Source organism: Tamandua tetradactyla, chromosome 7 (genome assembly GCF_023851605.1).
Source record: "Tamandua tetradactyla isolate mTamTet1 chromosome 7, mTamTet1.pri, whole genome shotgun sequence".
Classification (NCBI taxonomy): domain Eukaryota; kingdom Metazoa; phylum Chordata; class Mammalia; order Pilosa; family Myrmecophagidae; genus Tamandua; species Tamandua tetradactyla.
In genome coordinates this window covers 110435403-110459215 of record NC_135333.1, presented here as the reverse complement: position 1 = coordinate 110459215, position 23813 = coordinate 110435403, and the positions used below count along the sequence as shown (strand labels likewise).

General features: G+C 36.0%; 1 protein-coding gene across 3 annotated transcripts in view; it reads right to left on the bottom strand.

Moving 5' to 3' along the window:
* SPATS2 (spermatogenesis associated serine rich 2) overlaps nt 1–23813 on the bottom strand; it is a 205822-nt gene that overhangs the window by 47847 nt on the left and 134162 nt on the right. For all 3 annotated transcript variants that reach the window (XM_077170806.1, XM_077170805.1, XM_077170804.1), the window contains 5 exons: nt 12031–12139; nt 10353–10402; nt 6064–6325; nt 4133–4306; nt 1471–1606 (listed from right to left, as the gene is read on the bottom strand). In XM_077170806.1, the coding sequence (XP_077026921.1) occupies nt 1471–1606; nt 4133–4306; nt 6064–6325; nt 10353–10402; nt 12031–12139 (731 nt within the window). The remainder of the gene's footprint in view (nt 1–1470; nt 1607–4132; nt 4307–6063; nt 6326–10352; nt 10403–12030; nt 12140–23813) is intronic.

Below are 23813 nucleotides of genomic sequence, written 5' to 3'. Positions count from 1 at the left end.
ATGTGTATGTTAAGTTTTGAGATAGTGAGTAATCTAGCTAGAGCAAAACTGTGTGTTCAAAAAAAGAGAAGATGCGATGTTAAGTTTCTGGCTATAAAACCTGAAAGGTAGAATTTGGGATGCTGGATGAGCCATGGGTAGACTACTAGAATAATTATTTACCCTAAAAGTATTTTATGGTTATGATGATTTAAGAGACCCATCTATGCTTTGCAGATAATGAAAACAGGGGACAGGCTACCAGGGATGGGGAAGGAGTAGGGAATAGGGATTTAATTCTTACAATGAACAGAGTTTTTGTTTGGGATAATGGGGTCAGCAACTTTTCTTCATTAATTTACTCCCTCTTGAATTTCACAGAACGGGGGACTGAGGCTACTCATACTCTCCTCTATCTTTTGTCTGCTGTGGCAGGAAATGACTAGACTAAGTTTATGGACACATACACGGTTGGGCATGGCCTAAAACAGTCCATAGATAGGCAAGAAAATGGATGGGTGGCTGGGAGGAAGAATGGTGTAGGTTTTCTCTACTTACGAATTCTTCCTCTCATATTTCAGATCCAGGCAGGTGTTAAAAAAAAACAGTGTGGACAATCCTACATCCCAAACATCAATTTTGCTGTTTGCCTTCCCACCATTTTCACTAATTCAGTTTTTAAGGTTATTCCACTTTAAAAAAAAATCTCTAATAAAATGCAAATATTTCCCAGAAAAGAGTTATGGTTTAAATATCAATCACTATTTTAATATGTATTATTTAAAACAACTTTAGTGTTCTAGGAAATATCAGAATATATTCATTCCCCAGAAAGAGCCCACAGACGAGTATACTTGAGTATTGGTATAACATAGCTTCCTCTTGGAGAATCACAATGCCCAGAGGGATTGAAAAGACGCTGAGAAGACCTGTAGTAAAATTTTAAGCAGTATTTTTAAATTTCTTTAACTACAAAACCCTTGTTTTCTTCACAGAATATTAATATATTTTAAGAAATAAGTACTCTATAGAACACAGTTTGATAAACAAAAAGTTAAAACAATTTAATGTTTAATAATAGTGCACAGAAGAGACAACTGGGGTACAGTGCACTAGGAAAGATGAAAGGAGATAGGAAAGCAAAGACAGGTCTTTTCTATTTTATAATTTTGTTCACATCATGTCATTGTTATAGGATCCTGGTTTACCATCTAACAATGGTCCATGATCTTTTCTAAAATTATTTGCCCCTTTTCCAAACAATATTAATCTCAGGACCACTGCTACAGTAATTTGAGTTCTCTGTACCATTCATTCCTACACTGAGGCCAAAAGAAGTAGAGCAAAACAGAAAGCTAAACATATCAGAGGATTTTTAAGTCTCTCCCCAGTAGTAGTTAGGAGCTGGGAATTAAAGAACTTGTTGAATGCCTGACCATTATTATAATTGATCATTTTTGGGCTACTGATAGCAAATGCAACCTAACTTACCAGCTCTGAAGTTCAGCAAAAGCTTGTTTCATTTTCTTAATGGAAGAATCCATCTCCTCTTTAACTACAACTCGATATCGTGCAAGAGACACTGTGCAGCGCTGGAGGTCTTTTACAGATTTTTCTATATTGGAACCTGGGGAAAAAAACAAACATTAATAGAGAAAAAGGTGGTAAGTAACTTGAAAATTGGATCTAAATAGCTAAGGACAAGAGCCATGTGGGCTAAGAATGTTTCCTAAATGGCCACCCCCACCCCACCCACACACATATCAAAAGCCTGATGCTTTCATAGATTTTTTTTTTAATTTAAGTATCTTGGCTATGATAGAGTAACAGGAATCAGATTTTTCATCTTGCTTTAAACAGCTAAAAATTAAAAATAAATATATGCAAATATAAATACATATACCACAGTGGTTTTCAGACAATTGACAAGAGGTATGTTTTTTTCCCAAAGAAAATGGCAGCAAATGACAGTAAGTTCTAAGATCGCGCCAACTTACTGTCTGCAGAGAGTTGCCCAGGCTACAGTAAAGAAAGGAGACATCCCAAACTGAATCTGGTGATCTCTCAGAGTTCAGGGGTCAGAACCAAGAAAGCAGGGAGGGCAACGTGGCTAGAATTCTCCAGGCAGAATACAGGAGAACTGGAGAGAAGAATTGCCCCCTACCCCACCCCTATGTCCCACATAGAGTAATATATGCCAGAGATCTACAGATGATTCTGGATATTGATCAACGCATGCAAGAGAGGAAACTACCCAAGACAGGAAAAGGAACTGCCTGAAAGGTACAGGTAGAACAATATCAGAAGTCACCCAGAGTGGAAAACCTTGCAATACATGGGGCATCAGGTAGAATACTTGGAAGTATATCGCTTCAGTAATGAGGATAATTAGCTCCAGACTAAAGCCTTCTTTAGTCCAACCTAAAAAATCTTAAAAAGCATCCAAAAGTTTCCAAGTAACTTCACTGAGTCCCCGAACAAAGTACAAGAATATTTAATGAAATACAAAAACATCTAGCAACCAACAAAGCAAAATTCACAATGGCTGGCATCCACTAAAAAATTTACCAGGCATAAATGAAGCAGAAAAACATGACCCATAATGAAGAGAAAAATCAATCAGCAGAAACAGACTTAGAAATGACATATGATAAAATAAATAAAAATATTGAAAAAATATATCCAGAAGCCATATGTTCAAAAAGGTAGAGGAAAGCATGAGCATGTTAAGAGACTTTGAAGATACTTTAGAAACTGGCCAAAATGAAATGAAACACAGAGAGGAAAAAGACTAAAAACAAACAAAAAACCTATTTGAGTAGCTATTAAGTGTTCAAAACTCCCTAAATTATAAGGTTTAATGGAATATAATATTCATGTATAATTATAAAATTGATAAAGTTCTCTACGCTACAATTTGAAGCATTATTATGTAAGGAAACAGCTTTAGAGATAAAGATGAAATACATATACTTTCCCAACATATTTTAACCAGTTTCCAAGAGTTCTATCAACCTTTCTATATTCACCAATGTCAAAACTATATATACAACTGATAAAGGTATGATGGGGTCTACAAAAAATTTCTAACTGTCCCAAGAAACAGATTTTCAATTTTTTATTTAAATTCTTCCTCATCTCAACTTGTTCTCTTTTAGTATCTACCTAGAATCTTTTTTTGTTGTTTTTTTTTGTATCTACCAAAAATCTTTTAAGCCTTGTGTCTATACATCCTCCTTTTTTTTTTTTGTCTGAATATTCTCATGTAACAAAGTAGATATAACATAGTCTCTCCCATTATTGTGCTTCTAATAATGCTAAGAAAATTTCATTAAGCAGTGTAGGCTTGTTGCTCTGGAGCAAGCTGAGGCTTATGTTAGAAAGATAAAAAGGAGAGCTGTGCTAATTGAAGAACAATTAACTTGTGGAATATATGATTCAATGAAGAGCCACAGGTTAGAAGTGTCCTTCACATTTCTATATCTCATTTATTCAGTGGAGTGGACCACCACGCTTAAATATGTATGGATACTCAGAGGGACTGTTACCTCTATCTATTTACTTATTGGCTGTTTATTTAAGTGACTATTACAGCTAATTAAAAAAAAAGCAAAAAAAAAAGCAAAGTGTTACGATCAGTCAAGTAAGACTGATATATAGTGAAGTAAGAGCACTATATACTTACTTCACAGAAGAGGATCTTGTTTAAAGTTAGAATCTGTCAGGTATCAATAAGAACATGAAATTGTGAAGAAGAGTGAAATATTTATTTAAAATGTCATGTCAGAGATGGTAGGGCTCTTTACCATTAAGTCAAACAGGAGAAACATAACATAAAAGCACTGCAGTGAAACAAATAAAGGAAACAGGTTAATGTTAGCAGAAAAGTCACCTGGCAGTAGAGTCTGACTTTAATTCACAAAAAGGATCCTTGTCATTGTAACAAGGCTGCACAGTATCTAAATTGAGGTCAGATGCCAACAGTGTACACAGAGATAAGGAAAGGCTGGGCAGTCACTGCCCAGAAAACAAAAAAAGTATTACCAACTGCCCATCTGAAACCTTACGTATGGGATCAAAGCAATAATTTTCCTTATTTGGCTAAAAATACAGATTTTTAGTTTTCTCTCAGGGGTAGGTACCTCTGATTTACCTAGCTTTTTGTTAGTGGAGGTAAGTGGAACATCATCTATCCCCAGACTGGAAAACTGAAGTCCTGTGGTCGATCTTGAGAGAGATTTGGTAGCATTCCTGTATTGTTGAGAATTCTGAGATGAGTGCATAGTCTTGGACTCAAAATCAGAGACACCATTCTCCAAAGTGGATCCTGTCAAATAAAGGAGATAATATTTTAATACACAATTTAGAGGTAAGTCAATCAAGCAATTTTAAGTACACACAAAGAAAAAGGTAAAAATGTTTTGGGCAAAACCTGTCTCAAATGGTTGTGAACAAAATCATCTGACAGAATAAAGACCAGAATAAAATGAATGAGGCTAACAGTAGCTTCTGGCTTAGACAGCCCTATGAAACCCTGAAAGAAGAAAGGAAGATAAATCTTTGTTAACCTATCTCTAGATAGGCTACTTCTTTCTCCTCTGGCCATAGGAAGTGAAGAACATCAACCTCACCAATCTGTTACCTTCCATGAGTTACCTTAAAGAAAACAGAATTTTATACTGTCCAGGAAAAGAAGAGTTTTAAAAAAGCTTTAGGGAGTAAAAAGGGTAAAGAGTAAGGAGATGAGAAGAAAGCTAGTTCAGGGGAAATAAAAAAGGAAGCCACTGGCTATCACTGGTTTGTTTGAGGTCAGTGAGGTGCAATATTTTTCTCTAAGTCTTTTTTTATGAATGGATTTTGTGGTAGTTAGGTTCAGGTTTTAACTTAGCCAGGTGAATGTGCCAAGTTCTATTGCTATGGACATGAGCCAATGGCATGTGAAGCTCATCTGCTGCTGATTACATCTGTAGTCGGCTAGAAGGTGTGCCTGCTACAATGAATGAGGTTTGATTTAATTGGCTGGTGCTTAAATGAAAGAGCTCAACATAGCACAGCACAGCCCAAGCAGCTCAGAATACCTCATCTCAGCACTCACAGCTCAGCCCAGGCCTTTGGCGATGCAGAAAGGAATCACCCCCGGGGAAAGTTGTTAGTACCCAGAGACCTGGAGAGAAGGCCAGGAGAGATCACCCTGTGCCTTCCCACATAAAAAAAGGAATCACCCCCGGGGAAAGCTGTTACAACCCAGAGGCCTGGAGAGAAGGCCAGGAGAGATCACCCTGTGCCTTCCCACATAAAAAGAACCTCAGTTGAAAGTTAGCTGCCTTTCCTCTGAAGAACTAACAAAATAAATCCCTTTTTATTAAAAGCCAATCCATCTCTGGTGTGTTGCAAACTAGAACAGGATCTATAAAAGAACCTCTAAAAATGACAGAATAATTAAATAGGCATTAATTTATAAAGTCAGCAGCAGAAGGGTAAGGGGAACTGGACTGACAAATAGTAGTTAAGAAAAACAATTTCAAAACAGAGATATTCCAGTATCTTTCTAGCCCTCAAGGAAATGGTTAATAAAAGAAAAAACAAAAAATGTAAAAGACACTTGGATTTAGAACTAACACTAATTCTAACTCTTTACTAGAAAACAAACATGGTACTATAAAAACCAACAGTTTAGTTCTCATGAAAACTGTGGATTATAGTTATTATTATATATTCTGCACTGCACTGGGTTGCAGAATAATAACATCTATTATGTCTCCCTAATTAAGTTTACAATTTTTTTTAACATCTTAATTTTCCTTTCTGCAGTTTCTTAATACTAGGGTACTAAGGTACTTCTCTGTTACTAAGTCAAATGTGTTTCATTAGATCAATTTAGAGTCAAAATATGAAAACAATGGTACAAGAGTTATATTTTTCTAGGCCTTTGATAATTACGAAATGTGACTTTCATGCAAGAAGTAACAAAAATTAAAAGGCAAAAGACCAACTAGATTTACTTTATTGATTCCTTTGTCACCTAGGAGGGCCCTGTATTTTTCAACTGAATGCAACTTTTAAAAAACGTGTTAATAAACTCACCTGTTCTATCCAGTATATCTGGTGTGGCAGGCTCAGGATCTTCCAATTCTCTGGCATCTATTGAAAGTGTCTCCAAACCTTCACTGAGCGAGTCCATAGATTCAGTGTCATTGATGGCACCATTCACATGGTAACCATTAATACCACCTTTCTCTGAGGACGGCACAGAAGGCTCCTCTTGAATGGAAACTGATTTACTGGAATCTGGGACAGTGTTACTTGCTTCTGTTGTACGTTTTGGTTTACTTTTCTTCTTTTTGTTCTAAGAGTTATTAAAGATTTTAAAATAAGAAAAAAAGACCTCCAGAATCCAGAGTGGTAAACTCGAGCCACCCAGAGGCAGTTAATCTTATCAATTTCTTGTATGGTCTTCCACTAATTTAACACATTTTTGTAAATGGTAAAAGACTACCTGAAATAGCTATGTGCAAAATCCTATACTTCGGATAAATTTAAACACATAAATATAAAAAATGTCTGCACAGCAAAAATCACTATAAGCAAATTCAAAAGATAAGTGATAACATATGAAAACTATGTGCTACTTAAATTCAAACAATTAGAGAGCTGTAACAGAAAATAAACAAAATAAAACGATAACTCAATAAAGAAATGGTACAGGATATAAATATATGGAATGAAGTATAGAATCAGCCTAACAAGACAAATATAAAATAAAACTGTATTACATTATTATTTTTCATCTATGAAATTAGCAAAGGTCAAAAAGTTTGATAACACACCAGGATTAAGAGTGTAGGGAAACTTGGCATTCTCACATATTGCTGGTGGAATACTGGTACTATCTATGGCAGTCTAGTAACATTTATCAAGATTACAAATATATATATATTCTTTGACCAGTAATTCCACTGCTAGGATTTTATCCTACAGCAACAGATATTAACTGTGCAAAATGTAAACGCACAAGGTTATTCACTGCAATATTGTTACTAAGAGCAAAGGATTGGAAACAACTCAAATTTTCAACAATAGGGAACTGGTTAAATAAGTTATGGTACATATAAACAGTAGGATGACTATGCATAAAAAACAAGTAAGCTCTTTATATACTGACATGGAACAAGCTTCAAGACACATTAAATGAAAAAAAGAGCAGACAAAAAGGAGTGTATATATTCATATTTGCTTATATATGCATAAAATATCCTGGATGATACATAAGAAATTGATAATACTATTTGCTTCTGGGATGGGGAACAAATGGCTGGGAAATAGAGGTGGGATAAAGATGTTTCAGAGTATTAACATATTTAAGTTTTGTACCTTTAGAATTTTGAGCCACATGAATGTATTCCCTAAGCAAATAGAAAAATTGAAACAAAAAAGCCCTTTACCTTTATTTTGCCATCCAACAGCTCCACTGGTAATAACTTAATTCTATCCCTAAGCCTAGACTGATAAGACATATCATTTTTCCTCTAGGCCTATTTCCAGTGCTTGCTTTAGTAGAACTACTATATTCTCTTGAAACTCTGGATTTAATTTTCCCCTCATTATGGTTCTCATCTTTCTCTTAAATGATTTCTCCTGTGTGAAACAGATAAATTTCCATATCAGTAAGTCATGTATATACTAACTATCCCAGTAACTGCAAATGGTCACATCCTGTTGGACTAATCCCAACTGTCAATTAGACTGGATTTGGGCATTTGGAACTGCCAAACTGAAGCCATTTTTCTTTCTCTGAATGTTAAATTTGTGTGTCTCAGGCACACATACTTTTCCAGTTTCATACACATCTTAGACCACTAATAACCGATAATACTACAAATTAAGAAATGGTGTTCTCGGGAGCTCACACAGCTATCTATGATAGGGTGAAAGCAGAGAAGAAGTTAAGCAAATATTCAAAACACGGGTATGGGGAATCTGAAGTAGTATTAGGCCCCCTTTGGAAAAAATTTCCAAGGGTTAATGAGACCAAGCCAGGTTTGGTCAAGATGTGACAGAAATCATATTAAGTGATGTAGAGTCATTAAGAAAGCATTCTATGGACTGATTTTTGACAAGTGTGCCAAGTACATTAAGAAGGGAAAGAATAGTCTTTTCAACAAAAGTTGCCAGGAAAACTGGGTGTACACATGCATACCATATACAAAAATCACACCATAAACAAAAATCAACTCAAAATCAATCAATCACCTAAATATAGGAGCTAAAACCAGATGGAAACCTTTTAACTTGGATTTGGAGTCTTAAACTTTACACCAAAAGCATGAGTAACAAAAGAAAAAAACAGATAAATTGGACTTCTCAAAATTAAAAACTTTTGTGCATAAAAGGACATTATCAAGAAAGAAAATACAACTTAGTAACAGAAAATAGTTGTGCATCATATATCTGAAAAGGGTTTACTATCCAGAATGTATAAAGAACTACTACTATTCAAGGAGTAGAACAAAAAGACAAACAACCCAATATAAAAATAGGCAAAGGTGGAAGGTAGCCCATTTTGAACATAATTAATATCAGTGAATTGTATACTTGAAAGTAAAGTGAGACGTTTTATCTTGTATATATGCTACCACAATAAAAAAAAAAAAGAGCAAAGGACTTCAATAGACAGCTCTCCAAAGAAAATACACAAATGGCCAATAAACATATGATCAGGTGTGCAACATCATTAGTCATTAAGTAAATGCAAATCAAACCATAATAATTTATACTTCACATCTACAAGGATACCTATTATTTTAAAAAAAGGAAAACAACAAGTGTTGACAAGGATGTGGAAAATCAGAACCCTGGTACACTGTTGGTGGGAATGTAAAATGATGCAGCTGCTGTGGGAAATAGCTTAATTAAAAAAAATTGAACGCAGAATTACCATATAATCTGGCAATTCCATTTCCAGATATATATAAAAAAAAATTGGAAACAGGGATTCAAATAGGTACACAAATTTCCTAACAGCCAAAATGTAGAAACAACCCAAGCACCCATCAACAGATGAGAGATAAATAAAATGTGATATATACACTCAATGGAATATTATTCAGACATAAAAAGAACTGATAAATGTGACAACATAGATGAATCTTGAAGACATTATGCTAAACGAAAGAAGCCAGCCACAAAAGGAAAAATATTGTTATGATCTTACTTACACAAAATAGCTAGAATGGGTAAATTCATAGAAATGGAAAGATTAGAGGTTGAAGGGGTTGAAGGAAGGGGAATGGGAGTTACTGCCTAATGAGCACTGAGTTTCTATTTGGGGAGATGAAAATTCTAAATGCAATTAAGGTCACTGCACTATACACTTAAAAATGGTTAAAATGGAATATTTTGTGGTACGTATGTAGCACAATAAAAATTCTTCTGAAATTTTTTAAGGAAAGAAAGCATTCCATACTTCAGTACTGACCTAATATAGGAAAAGGACACCCAGAATCGATGCACATTGTAATAACTTTCAAAGAGATAATTAAAATCCATATGTCCAGCACTTCCCAAAGGAGCTATATTTAATGAACAGAGCTGTGGGAAGCATTCTGAGCCTAACTAGTAAATATTAGGGAAAACATTCTGGTTGTTTGTTTGTTTCTTTTTATTTTATTTATTTATTTATTTTCACACTTTGGTTTTAAGTGGATAAGGAGAAGGCAATGAGAACTAATATGTTAGGTACTGGTATGAGATACTTGGATTCGCTACGATTATTTTCTTATTTTAGAGATGAGTAAGAGGCATAGTAAGGTTAAAAAACACTATCAGGTCACAAAACCAGTAAGCAATGGAATAGGGTATAAATCCCATTCTGATTCACTCCACAGCCTAAGTGCCTTTTGCCTCCCTAAAATGAAATATCCAACCTCTTTGCAAGGCACCTAATTAGTTATAGTAGCGAAATTCCATTTTAGGCTCATTAATATTAGGGGCTACAACACAGTGAATGAAGAGTAGAAAACAGCCGTCAGGCCTAAAAATCTGAACTGTTTTAAACTCATTTATGATACGAATGATGTTGAAAACCACTGACTAGATCACTTTCTCTAAAGGAGCTTAGCTTCCCTTGATATGCTCTCGTTTCATTCCATCGAATATTAATATCTCTTCAGCAACTGCACCATGCCTAAGACACTGTTCCCTGCCTTATATCACCAGTAGAGCTGTGTCATTCAGGTAGACACAGCTGTGTTTCAATGACATTTTTAACCAGGTAAACTGAAGATGTAAACCATTTTTTTCAAATATTTTGGCAGAGCCTGAAATTTTATAATACAAATATCAACATCATACTTTTAAATTTAATTCATTTTTACCTTTTTCTTGCCTGTTACTGTCCATTCTTTGAGTACTTCACTGGCACTACCTGTAAAAGAAACCAAGTATAGATTTTCTCTCCTACTACATACATAGTAAAGCAGAAATTGGTGTCTCTGTGTTTCGTAATTGCTGGGCAATTTCCAAAGCTCTTCACAGAAAAAATCTTGGGTCCAGGCTCTGATGATTTTATCATGCTTACCCTTCTGAATACCTCCCTATTCAGATCTCCTTCTCCACATAATTTACTCAGCAAGTTCTTCCAAGACCATACCAATGTAGTGTAGCCATTTGAAAATTTTTTTATTTGTATATCATAGACTGAATACAAAAAATGTCTGGTTTTGGCATGCGTAAGCCATATCCCACTTTTCCAAAAGTTTATCTACCACTATGACTGTTGTTTGGAGAAAGCTACAAATCTTACACTGCCTTAGAGCCAAATATTAGTATTATAAAGAAAACAGATGAAGAAAAGAACCTAACAGGATCTGCTTATCCTTGTGTAGTAAAGAATTAACCTTACCCAGAGAGAGATCTGATTTGCCCTTGTCTCCTTAGAAGTGATATCTAGGAATAGTGTCTTTACTTACCTAGGGAAATTGGCCAATGAACAGTCTAAAAATGTGATTAATGATGGAGGTTTTGGACCATGCAGTATCTGCTCTACCGCCAGAGGTCCAGGAGACTAAAGGTAAGTCACATGGGCAGTCAACCATGGAGCCTGAATAAAAGCTCTAAACACCCAAACTCAGGTGAGGTTCCCTGGTTGGCAACACTCTGCAATACTGTCACACATTGATGCTGTGTGTACTCTTCTAGACTCTGTCCTGTGTACTTCCTTTCCTTGGCTGATTTTAACCTGTATCCTTTCACTGTAATAACTGTGAATGTAACAGCTTTCAGTGAGTTCTGAGAGTCCTTCTAGCAAATTACTGAACCGGAGTGTGGTCTTGGGAATTAATGAATTTGCAAATGGTGTTGGAAGTGAGGGCAGTCCTGTGTGAACTGTTCTCTTTCAAATTCAACTATGCAATCCCATATTAACAAATTCTGGAAAACAGAAACAGGGAGACCTAATCTAATGTCATTGTTCAATATACAATGGCTTCAAGCAATTTTTTCTTAAACAAGTTATGTGGAAAGAAGTTCATACAATATTCTTAAACTCTATATATGTCAAGACTTTGTTCTGGCTGCCATTCCTCTGTCTGTCAGATAAGGAAACTCATACCTGCACATTTCAGTCATTTCCCAGGGTCAAACTACATGGTATTAGAGCCTGGAAGAGAATGTTGAATCCTGGCATTTATCATCTATTGCTGAGCCACTGAATCAGTGCTTTGCAATTAAGAGTCTCTAAAATTCTTATTCAATCCAATTCTAATCAAATTCCTACCACTGGCTGCAAGATTTCATTAGAGAAAATTCTGAGTGAAATAACAGCCTTTTTTTTTGGCTTGTCTCTTATTTCAGATATCATATACCTTATGCATGAATTACTTTAGGAGTTGAAAGAGGTATGTTACATAAGAAAAATGCCATGATACGTTATGTTATCATAGAGTTTGCTAGGTCCTATGTAAAACATTGGCTTGCTAAATGAATATTATAAAAGGTGGAACCATCTTTTCTTTGAACAAATACAAACTTATAAAAAAATTGATCTAGGATTACCTTCCATGAATGCTTGTACTGTTTTGTCCACACAATTATCAAAGTGTTGCAAAACCAGGATAATTTCATTGTTGCTCTTATTGGGAACTATTGCACGCACTGCATTTATCTGGAAAAGATGATGGATGATTTAATTCTAACATTAGTAGGGCATCTGGCAATCGAGACCTATTAGTAATAATGAAAATTGTGACATTTCATTCTTAACCATATGTATCACTTGTTAGTGTCTATAAGAGTACATACAACCATTTCACTGGGAATGATCAATAGACACATGATAACAGTGCATGAAAAAATAAATTTCAATACTTATAAAACCAGAAGATTTCTAAAAGTAGAATACACATGCTAGATTTTATTTCAAGAAAGGGTTGTTTATTTAATTTAGGTGTTATGTATAAATTTAGATCAAGCTTTCCTCATTTTTAGCATACTCTACAGGAAGAAGGTAGAAACTTTAACAAAAAACAACTTAGATTTTGGTAAAGCATTTTGAAAATATTTATACTTTCTATCATTTAATTTACAGTAAACATATAGAGATAATTTAAATTAGCCTAACTTATTTCAGGTACATAAAACATTTAGAAAATAATATAATGAACACCTACTACGTGATAACCCAATTTATAACATAAAAGAGATGCAACTGAATCTCCCATGAACCTCTCACACCTCCCCCCATTTCCCTCCTTCTCTCCCCAGAATTTTTATTCTAAAATGGTGTTAACATTTCCATACATTTTTGCACAATTAGGATGTATGTATCCATCCATACATAATATATGATAACGTTTTACATTACATAATATAATATCATATATATCTATGAACAGCTTGCTTTTTTCATGTTCGTTTCATGTATGTTGTTTCGAATTTTGGGCTATATGAACAACGCAGTAATGAATATTCTTATGGCTATTTGCTGCTGAATCCCCAGTGCCTAAAACAATGCTTAGCAAACAATAAGCAATTTTTAAAATCTGGTAAATAGATGTCTTCTCTGAACAGTAAATGTCTCTACTGTATATAACCACCAGTAGAATTCCCAAATAATAGAACATCTACAATTTCATCAGATCAGGTCAAACTGCTACTCAAAGTAGACATGCCAATTTTATTAGGTATATCCCTTAAGGTATTTTTATATATTTTTATGATTAAAAAATGCAATTTATAATAATTGCATATTTTGTTTTCATTTTGACAGTTTTACATCTAGCAACCTTGATGAATTATTATTAGTTCTAATAATTTATTGTTCTCTTGGATTTTCTACGTAGATAATTGTATTATCCATAAATAATGGCAGTTTAAAAAACTTCTTTCCAATCCTTGTAATTTTTTTTCTTTCTTTTTTTTTATTAGAGAAGTCGTGACTTTACAAACAATCATGCATAAAACAAAGGATTCTTGTACACAACCCCACCTCCAAGATCTTGCAGTGGTGTGGAAGATTTCTTACTATTAATGACAGCATACTCTATTTAAATAATTGTATTCTTTTATTTTTTTTTTAAATAATTGTATTCTTATTTTTTCTAACAGTATTTACCTTTGTTACAACTGATGTAAGATTATTAAAACAGTTCCATTGTCCATTATTCACATTAGATATATGTGCTGGTTTGAAAGGATGTATGAACCCTAGAAAAGCTATGTTTTAATCAAAATCCCATTTCATAAAATGGCAGAATAACCCCTATTCAATACTGTATGTTTGAAACTGTAATCAGATCATCTCCCCGGAGATGTGATTTAATCAAGAGTGGTTGTTAAACTGGATTAGGTAATGACATTTCTCCACCCATTTGGGTGGGTCTTGAGAAGTTTCTGGAGTCCTGTAAAAGAAACATTTTGGAGAATGAGAGATTCAGAAAGGGCAGAGCAGAACGACATAGCCACAAGAAGCAGAGTCCACCAGTCAGCAACCTTTGAAGATGAATAAAGAAAATGCCTCCTGTGGTGCTTCATGAAACAGGAAGCCAGGAGAAGCAGTCAGCAGATGACACCGTGTTTGCCATGTGCCCTTCCAGATGAGAGAGGAACCCTGACTGTGTCCACCATGTGACTTTCCAGATGAGAGAGAAACTCTGCCTTTGCTTGAAAGAGCTGAACTTCATTGGCCTTCTTGAATCAAGGTATCTTTTCCTGGGTGCCTTAGATTGGACATTTCTATACACTTGCTTTAACTGGGGCATTTTCTCAGCCTTAGAACTGTAAACTAGCATCTGATTAAATTTCCCTTTTTAAAAGCCGTTCTGTTTCTGGTATATTGCATTCTGGCAGTTAGCAAACTAGAACAGTATATTTTTTCCCATACCACTCTATTATTACCACCTTGCCATACAATCTGTTATACCCCATGAAAGAACATTCTTTTATTTGTACTGTTAACTATAGTCCATTATCTACAATAGAACTCACTGTGCTGTACAGTCCTATGATATATCTTTTAACTTTTATTCTAGTAACATACATTCTAAAGTTTCCTCTTTTAACCACATTCACCTGTATAGTTCAGTGCTGCTGATTACACTCACAATAATATGCTACCATCACCATCATCCATTTCTAAACCTCTACCATCAGCCTAAATAAAAATTCTGGACAAGTCAAGCACAACTCCCCATTCTCTAATCTCAATCTCTCAACTGGTAACCTATACTCTAGATTCTAATTCTATGAGCTTGCTTACTGTAATTGTTTCATAACACTGAGATCATATAATATTTGACCTTTTGCATCTGGCTTATTTCACTCAACATACTATCCTTAAGGTTCATCCATGCTATTGCATACATCAGGACTTCATTCCTTCTAACAGCTAAACGATATTCCATCATATGTATATATCACTTTTTAAAATGCAAATTTTATTGAGATATATTCACATACCATATAAACTATCCAAAGTATACAATCACAGGCTCACAGTATTATCACATAGTTATGCATATAACCCCATGATCAATTTTAGAACATTTTCATTACTCCAGAAAAGAAATAAAAATTAAAAAGAAGATATTTGCTCGGTAGAAAATAGCAAAATATTAAACAACTCAATGAATATTTAAAATACAATCCATTTTTATGTTGGAGGTTATCTGTAAAGTGGTTTCTCTACAGTTATACATAAGATCCTTTTACTATAAAATTGAATTAATGTATAAAAACTGCTCTATGACATAATAAAACTACTAGTACTAAAAAAAAAAAACACAAATCACCCCACACCCATTACCCCCTGCCCCATTACTGAACCATAGTATTGATGTGTACATCTGTTAGTGTTGATGAAAGAATATTAAAAGATGACTATTAACTACTGTTCATAGTTTGTGATAGATACATTTTCCCCATATATCCCCTCTATTATTAACTCTTTGTAATAGTGTTGTACATTTGCTCTACTTCATGAAAGAACTTTTTTTTATATTTGTACAGTTAATCACAGACATTGTCTACCACAAGATTCACTGTGTTATACATTCCAAGTTTTAACCTCCAACTTTCCTTCTAGTGACATACATGACTCTAAGCTTCCCCTTTCTACCACGTTCACATACCATTCTGCACTGTTAATTATTCTTACAATAATATACTGCTACCACCTTTATCCATTTCCAAATGTTTAAGTTTGACCTAGTTAAACATTCTGCACATATTAGGCATCTGCTCCCATTCCTGACCCTCATTCTATATCCTGGTGACCTATATTCTGTATATTATATCTGTGAATTTACATATTACAATTAGTTAACATCTGTGAGATCATATGATATTTCTCCTTTTGTGTCTGACTCATTTCACTCAATATAATGTCCTCAAGGTTCATCCATGTTGTTGCATGTTTTATGACGTCATTCCTTCTTACTGCTAAATAGTTCCCATCATATGTATATACTACATTTTCTTTATCAATTCGTTTGCTGATTGATACTTGGGCTGCGTCCATTTTTGGCAATTGTGAATAAGGCCACCATGAACATCGGTGTACAAATGACTGTTTGCATCCCTGCTTCCTGCTTTCAGATCTTCTGGGTATATGCTAAACAGCAGGGTTGCCAGGTTGCAAGGTAACTCTAGACTTAGCTTCCTGAGGAACTGCTAAACCATCCTCCACAGTGGCTACAGCATTTTACATTTCCACCAACAGTGAACAAGTATTCCAATTTCTCCACATCCTTCCCAACACGTGGAGTTTCCTGTTCGTTTAATAGTGGCCATTCCCGTAGGTATGATGGTACCTCACTGCAGTTCTGATTTGCATTTCCCTACTAGAGAGTGAAGCTGAGCATCTTTTCATGTACTTTTCAGCCATCTGTATTTCCACTTTGGAAAAATGTCTATTCACATCTTCCCCCATTTTCAAAATTGGGTTGTTGGCCTTTTTATTGTTGAGTTGTAGGATTTCTTTTAACATTCTGGATTTTGAACCGTCGTTGAGATGTGGTTTCCAGATATTTTCTCCCATTGAGCTGGCTGCATTTTCACTTTCCTGATTAAATCCTTTGAGCTATAAAAGTTATTAATTCTGAGGAGGTCCCATTTATATATTTCTTCTTTCATTATTTGTGCTTTAGGTATAAAGTCTAAGAAACCATTGCCTGCAAGATTTTGAAGATGCTTCCCTACATTTTCCTCTGGATAGTTTATGGTTCTTATATATAGTTCTTTGATCCATTCTGAGTTAAATTTTGTATAATGTGTGCAGCAAGGGTCCTGTTTCGTTCTTCTATATATGGATATCTAATTCTCCCAGCACCATTTGTTGAAAAGATTATTCTGTTCCAGTTGTATGGATTCGCCAGCCTTGTCAAATATCAATTGTTCATAGATGTGAGGGTCTATTTCTCAATTTAATTAGATTATTGGTCTATATATCTACCTTTATGCCAGTACCATGCTATTTTCATACTGAAGTTCTGCTTTATGCTTTTTTTCTTGCCTCAGAGGGGGTTTTATTAGCAAAGCAAAACTTTTATATAGACTTTACAAAACAGGAAAATCTCCAGCCATAGATGCCTAGTCTCACAGCAGCATTTTCAAGAAACTATTAGAAAAGGCTTGAATCATTTGGAAACCTAGACACCTCATCATCAGGCAGGTGGCCAATCTCCCTCCAGCTGCCCCACAGTTCTTCCTGCTGAGCAGATTAAATTGCAGCTGACATAGTGTCTGCAGCTTTCTCCTTTCCTAAAGTCACATTTCTAGTCATGGATCAGTCACTGTAGAAGCAGTTTCTTCTTCGTGCCCAGTGAATTCTTCAGGGAATCATGAGGGTATATGCAAATTTCTACAGGCACATATTGGTATTACTGATAGCACATGAGAGTAGTCCTTCTAGTCAGCAATTACTTATTTTTAATGCGATTTTATTGAGATATATTCACATATTATATGTACTGGTTTGAAAGGATTATATACCCTAGAAAAGTCATGTTTTAATCCTAATCCATCTTGTGGAAGCAGCTGCTCTTTTAATTCCTATTCCCCACGTTAAGTTGGAAGCTTGATGAGATTATTTCCATGGAGCTGTGGCTCACCCAATTCTGGGTATTAACCTTTGATTAGAGGGAGATGTGACCTCCACCCATTCCAGGTGCGTCTTGATTAGTTTACAGGAATCCTTTAAAAGAGGAAGCATTTTGGATAGAGAGCCATGAGAACCCTGAGAGCCCATGCAGCCAGAGACCTTTGGAGATGAAGAAAGAAAACGCCCCTGAGGGAGTTTCATGAAACAAGAAGCCTGAAGAGAAAGCTAGCAGATGTTGCCATGTTCACCATGTACCTTCCCAGTTGAGAGAGAAACCCTGAACATCATTGGCCTTCTTGAACCAAGGTATCTTTCCCTGGATGCCTTAGATTGGCTGTTTCTACAGTCTTGCTTTAATTTGGGACATTTTCACAGCTTTAGAATTGTAAACTTATAAATTAATAAATTCCCCTTTTAAAAGACGTTCCATTTCTGTTATGCTTTCTTGTTGATTTCACCCATTTGTAAGTATATAGTGACCTTCTTTATCCCTCACAACATTTTTTGACCTAACATCTATTTTATCTGGTATTAGTATAGTGACTCCAGCTCTCTTTAGGTTACTATTTGGATGATATTACTTTTCTATCCTTTCATTTTCAACCTACTTGTACCTTTAAATTTAAGGCAAATTTCTTGTAAACAGCATATAGTTAGGCCATGCTTTTTAATACATTCTGTCAATCTCTACTTTTTGACTGGAGAATTTAATCCATTTATAGTTAATGATAATTCACTACTTCCATCTACCATTTTGCTATTTGGTTTTTGTAAGTCTTATAACTTTTTTATCCCCCAATTCTTCCACAAATGCCTACTTTCATATTTACTTGATTTTTTATACTGTACCAAATCGAGTCCCTTTTCATTTCTTTTTGTATCTATTTTCCTTATATTTTCTTTGGGATTGCCAGGGGGCTAAAATCTAACATTCTAAGTATAAAACAATCATATTTGAATAAATACCTAATAAACTTAATAGCATAACATACACTGTTTGGCCCTCTGCCCCCTTCCTTCTTGTCATATTTGTATAAAGATATATACACTGTGAGCCCAAAACCATAGATTTATCATTACTTTTTATGCATTTGCATTGTACAACCTATAGAAAGTAAAAAGGTAGATATAAATAAAAAATACAATTCAATAACACTGGCATTTATAATAACCCATATGGTTACCTTTACTGGAGCTGTTATTTCATTATGCTGCTTCTATCCACTGTATAGTGTTCATTCCTTAAGTCTAGAGAACTCCCAATAGCATTTAATGCAGGGCAGGTCTAGTGGTGACTCAGCTTTCATCTAGAAATATCTTAACTTCTCCTTCTTCTTTTTTACTTTTTATTTCTGCATGGGCAGGCACCAGGAACTGAACCTCGGTCTCTGGCACGACAGGCAAGAACTCTGCCACTGAGCCCTCCTTTATTTTTGAAAGACTGTCTAGCAATATAAAATTCTCGGTTACAACTGTGTTTGTTCAGTATTTTGAATATATCTCACTGCATTCTTGCCTCCATGGTTTCTGATGAGAAATCAGTACTTAATCTTATTGGGACTCCCTTGTTCATAAAATATACTTTTCTCTTGCAGCATTCAGAACGCTCTCCTTGTCTTTGACATTGAGAGCTTGGCTACTATGTGTCTGAATGTGGTTCTCTTTGAGTTTATTCTGCTTGGAGTTCCTTGTCTTCTTCAATGTACATATTCATATTTTCTTTTAAATTTAGGAAGTTTTCTGCCACTATTTTTTTTGAATATTCCTTAAGTTCTTTTCTCTCTTTCTGGGACTCCATAATGTGTATGTTGATATGCATTAATAGTGTACCCTACTCAGCTGTGAACATGAGCAGAGAGGTGGGGCAAAGGAGAGAGCAGTATTGCACTGCCAGATGTTCTTCCCTCACCCCTGAGGCCATGGCTGTGCATAAGCCTGGTCTGCTGATCAGCAAAACACAGTACAATCTTGATCCAGCTGTAGGCTGGTGAAATTAAATCATTCAGCCCCACAGCCAAGGTCTCTCCTCACTGTAATCTGGAAACCACCAAATTAAAAGTATACTGGAGACACAAAACAGCAGATTTAAAGAGACAGAAGAAAGAATTCATGAACTAGAGGGCAGAGCAAACAAATTTGAATCCACAAAAGAACAGATGGAGGAAAAAAATGGAAAAATTTAGATTAGATCTCAGGGAAATGATTGATAACATGAAGTGCACAAATATAAGAATCACAGGGGACCCAGACAGAGAAAAGTAAATGGCCAGGAAGATTATCTGAGATAATTGCAGAAAATTCCCCAATCCTTATAAAATAAATATGCAAACCAAAGATGCCCAGCATACTCCACACAAAATAAATCCAACAGACATACTCTAAGACACAAACTAATCAGACTATTAGACGTTGATGAGAATATCTTGAAAGAAGCAAGAGAAAAGCAATTGACCACATACAAGGGAAGTCCCATAAGACTAAATATGAACTACTCATAAGGCACCATGGAGGCAGGAAGGCAGTGGTATGATATATCTAAGATTCTGAAAGAGAAAAATTGCCAGCCAAGAATACTCTATCCAGCAAAGCTGTCCTTCAAAAGTGAGGGAGACATTCACAGATACATGCTTAGAGAATTTATTAACAAGAAGCCTGCACTGAAAATAATACTAAAGAGAGTTCTGATGACTGAAAGAAAAAAACAGGAGAGGTGAATAGAGTATAGAAACAATGAATATCAATAACAGTAACTAAAAGGGTAAAAATAAAGAAAAATACTGAATCTGAAAAATAAAAGCCAAGGGCAACAATGGTTGAAGGACAGACCATTTTACTTTTACAGTACTAACAGTACAGTACTAACTGTAAAAGGCAGAAGGTTTTTACAGTAATAACATTGAATGTTAATGGATTATACTCCCCAGTCAAAAGACAGATTGGCAGAATAGAGAAGAAAAATATGATCCATCTATATGCTGTTTCCAAGAGACTCATTTTAGACCCAAAGATACAAATAGGTTAAAAGTGAAAGGATAGAAAAATATGTTCCATACAATCAATAACTGTTCTAGTTTGCTAGCTGCCGGAATGCAACACACCAGAGATGGATTGGCTTTTAATAAAAGGGGATTTATTTAGTTAAAAATATATAGTTCTTCAGAGGAAGGGCAGCTAACTTCCAAATGAAGTTCTTTCTTACACGGGAAGACACAGGGCATCTCTGCTGGTCTTCTTTCCAGGCCTCTGGAAACTTTCCCTGGGGTGATTCCTTTCTGCATCTCCAAAGGCCTGGGCTGAGCTGCTACAGTGAGTTCTCTCATTTAAGCATCCAGCTAATTAAATCAAACATCATTCATTGCAGCAGGCATGCCTCCTAACTGACTGCAGATGTAAGCAACAACAGATAAGCTTCACATGCCACTGGCTCATGGCCACAGCAACAAAACTAGGCACCATTCCCTGGCCAAGTTGACACCTGAACCTAACTACCACAATAACCAAAAAAAGTTGGAGTAGCTATACTAATATCAGATAGAATAGACTTTAAAAGCAAATATGGTGTAAGAGGGACACTATATATTAATGAAAAGGGCAATTTACCAAGAAGAAATAATCAAATATTTATGCACCTATTCAAGGTGCTCCAAAATACTCAAGGCAAACACTGGCAAAACTTAAGGTTTTTAAGTTTTAAGACAACAATAATATTGGGAGATTTGAACATACCACTCTCTATAAAAGATAGACTATCCAGACAGAGGATCATTAAAGAAATAGATTACCTAAATAATGTGATAAAATGAATTAGATCTGGCTCTCTGTTCCTCCCTGCTAGACAGTCTCATCTTTTCGTGCAGTGACAGCTGCATCTCGCACAACAGTGGTCAGAATAAACGGATTTGGTTACATGGGTGCCTGGTCACCAGCAGTGCTGTAAACTCGGGCAAAGTGCAAGTTGCTGCTATCAATGACCTCTTTGCTGACCTCAACTACATGGTCTACATGTTTCAGTATAACTACTCATGGAAAGTTCAAAGGCACCGTCACAGTTGAGAAGGGGAAGCTTTGTCATCAATGGGAATCCCATTACTATCTTCCAGGATCAAGATCCCACCAACATCAAAAGGGGTGATGCTGGTGCCAAATATGTTGTGGAGTCCACTGGTGTCTTCACAACCACGGAGAAGGTTGGTGTCAAAACACTTTACCCACAGGCTCCCCCAAACGTCAGCCTCCACCTCACCATTTGACGCCAGCAGTTCTTGTATCAGTTTTCATAGAAATAACCTATTTTGAAATCCTATAAACTCTGCCTCTTTGGCTGATGCCCCCAGGTTTCTGATGGGCACAAACCATGAAGAGTCTGACATCTCTCTCAAGACTGTCAGTAATGCTTCCTGCACCATCAACTGCCTGGACCCTGGTCAAGGTCATCCATGACAACTGTGGCATCGTGGAGGAACTCATGACCACCATCCATGTCATCACTGCCACCCAGAAGACTGTGGATGGCCCCTCTAGGAAAATGTGGCGTGACGGCCATGGCGCTGCCAAGAATATCATCCCTACATCTACCGGCGCTGCCAAGGCAGTGGACAAGGTCATCATGGAGCTGAGTGGCAAGCTCACTGACATGGCCTTCTGTGTCCCGACCCTCAATGTGTCCATCATGGATCTGACCTGCTGAATGCAGAAAGCAGCCAAGTATGATGACATCGAGAACGTGGTGAAGCAGGTATCAGAGGACCCTCTAAAGGCCATCCTGGGCTACAATGAGGACCAGGTTATCTCTTGCAACTTTCACAGAGACATCCACTCTTCCACTTTTGATGCTGGGGCTGGCATTGCCCTCAATGACCACTTCATTAAGGTCATTTCCTGGTATGACAATGAATTTGGCTACAGCAAGAGGGTGGTAGACCTTATGGTCTACACAGAATCCAAGGAGTAAGAGCCCCTGGACCACCAGCCCCAGTGACAACATGAGAAGAAGAGAAAGGCTGTCAGCTGCTGGGGAGTCCTGGCTCCAACTAGATCCCCAAGTACTGAGAATTGCTCATCCTCCACAGGTCCCATCCCAGACCACATAAAGAAGGGGAGGGGCTGAGAGCCCTACTTTGTCACGTACCATTAATTAGTATACTCAGACAAAAAAAAAAGAATTAGACCTAACAGACATATATAGATCATCGCACCCCAAAATAGTAGGATATACGTCCTTCTCAAGTGCTCATGGAACATTCTCTAGGAAGGACCATATACTGGTATACAAAACAGGTCTTAATAAATGTTAAAAGACTGAAATTAGTCAAAGCACTTTCTCTGATCATAATGGAATGAAACTGGAAATCAATAACCACCAGAGAACTGGAACCTTTACATATATATGGAAGTTAAAAACACACTCTTACCCGGGGAGTTTCATGAAACCAGAAGCCAGAAGAGAAAGCTAACAGATGACGCCGTATTCGCCATGTGCCCTTCCAGCCGAGAGAGAAGCCCTGACTGTGTTCGCCATGTGCCTTCTCACTTGACAGAGAAACCCTGAACTTCATCGGCCTTCTTGAACCAAGATATTTTTCCCTGGATGCCTTTGATTGGACATTTCTATAGACTTGTTTTACTTGGGACATTTTCTCGGCCTTAGAACTGTAAACTAGCAACTCATAAAATTCCCCTTGTTAAAATCCATTCCGTTTCTGGTATATTGCATTCTGGCAGCTAGCAAACTAGAATAATAGATAAACATATTGTGACAGGTTTATACAAATGAGCTATGAAAGTGAGCCAGCCAAAGTTATGATTAGAAGGAATGCAACAATTAGAAGTAATCTCACAAATAAAATGTTCCGCAAAAGAAAAAACAACAACAACAACAACAAAAAAACACTCTTAAACAATCAGTGGGTTAAAGAATAACTAGCAAGAGAAATTAGGAAGCATCTTGAGATGAATGAAAACAAGACAACAACATATCAAAATTTATGGGATGTAATGAAGGCAGTGTTGAGAGGGATATTTATAGCCCTAAATGCCAACATTAAAAAGGAGGAAAGAATTAAACCAAAAACCTAAATGAACAAGAAACTAGAGAAAGAAACAAAGTAAGTAACATCAAAGTAAGCAGAAGAAAAGAAATAGCAAAGATTAAAACAGAAATCAATGAAATAGAGTACAAAAACAATAAAACCAAAAGTTGGTTCTTTGAGAGGATCAATAAGATCAACAAATCCTTAGGTAG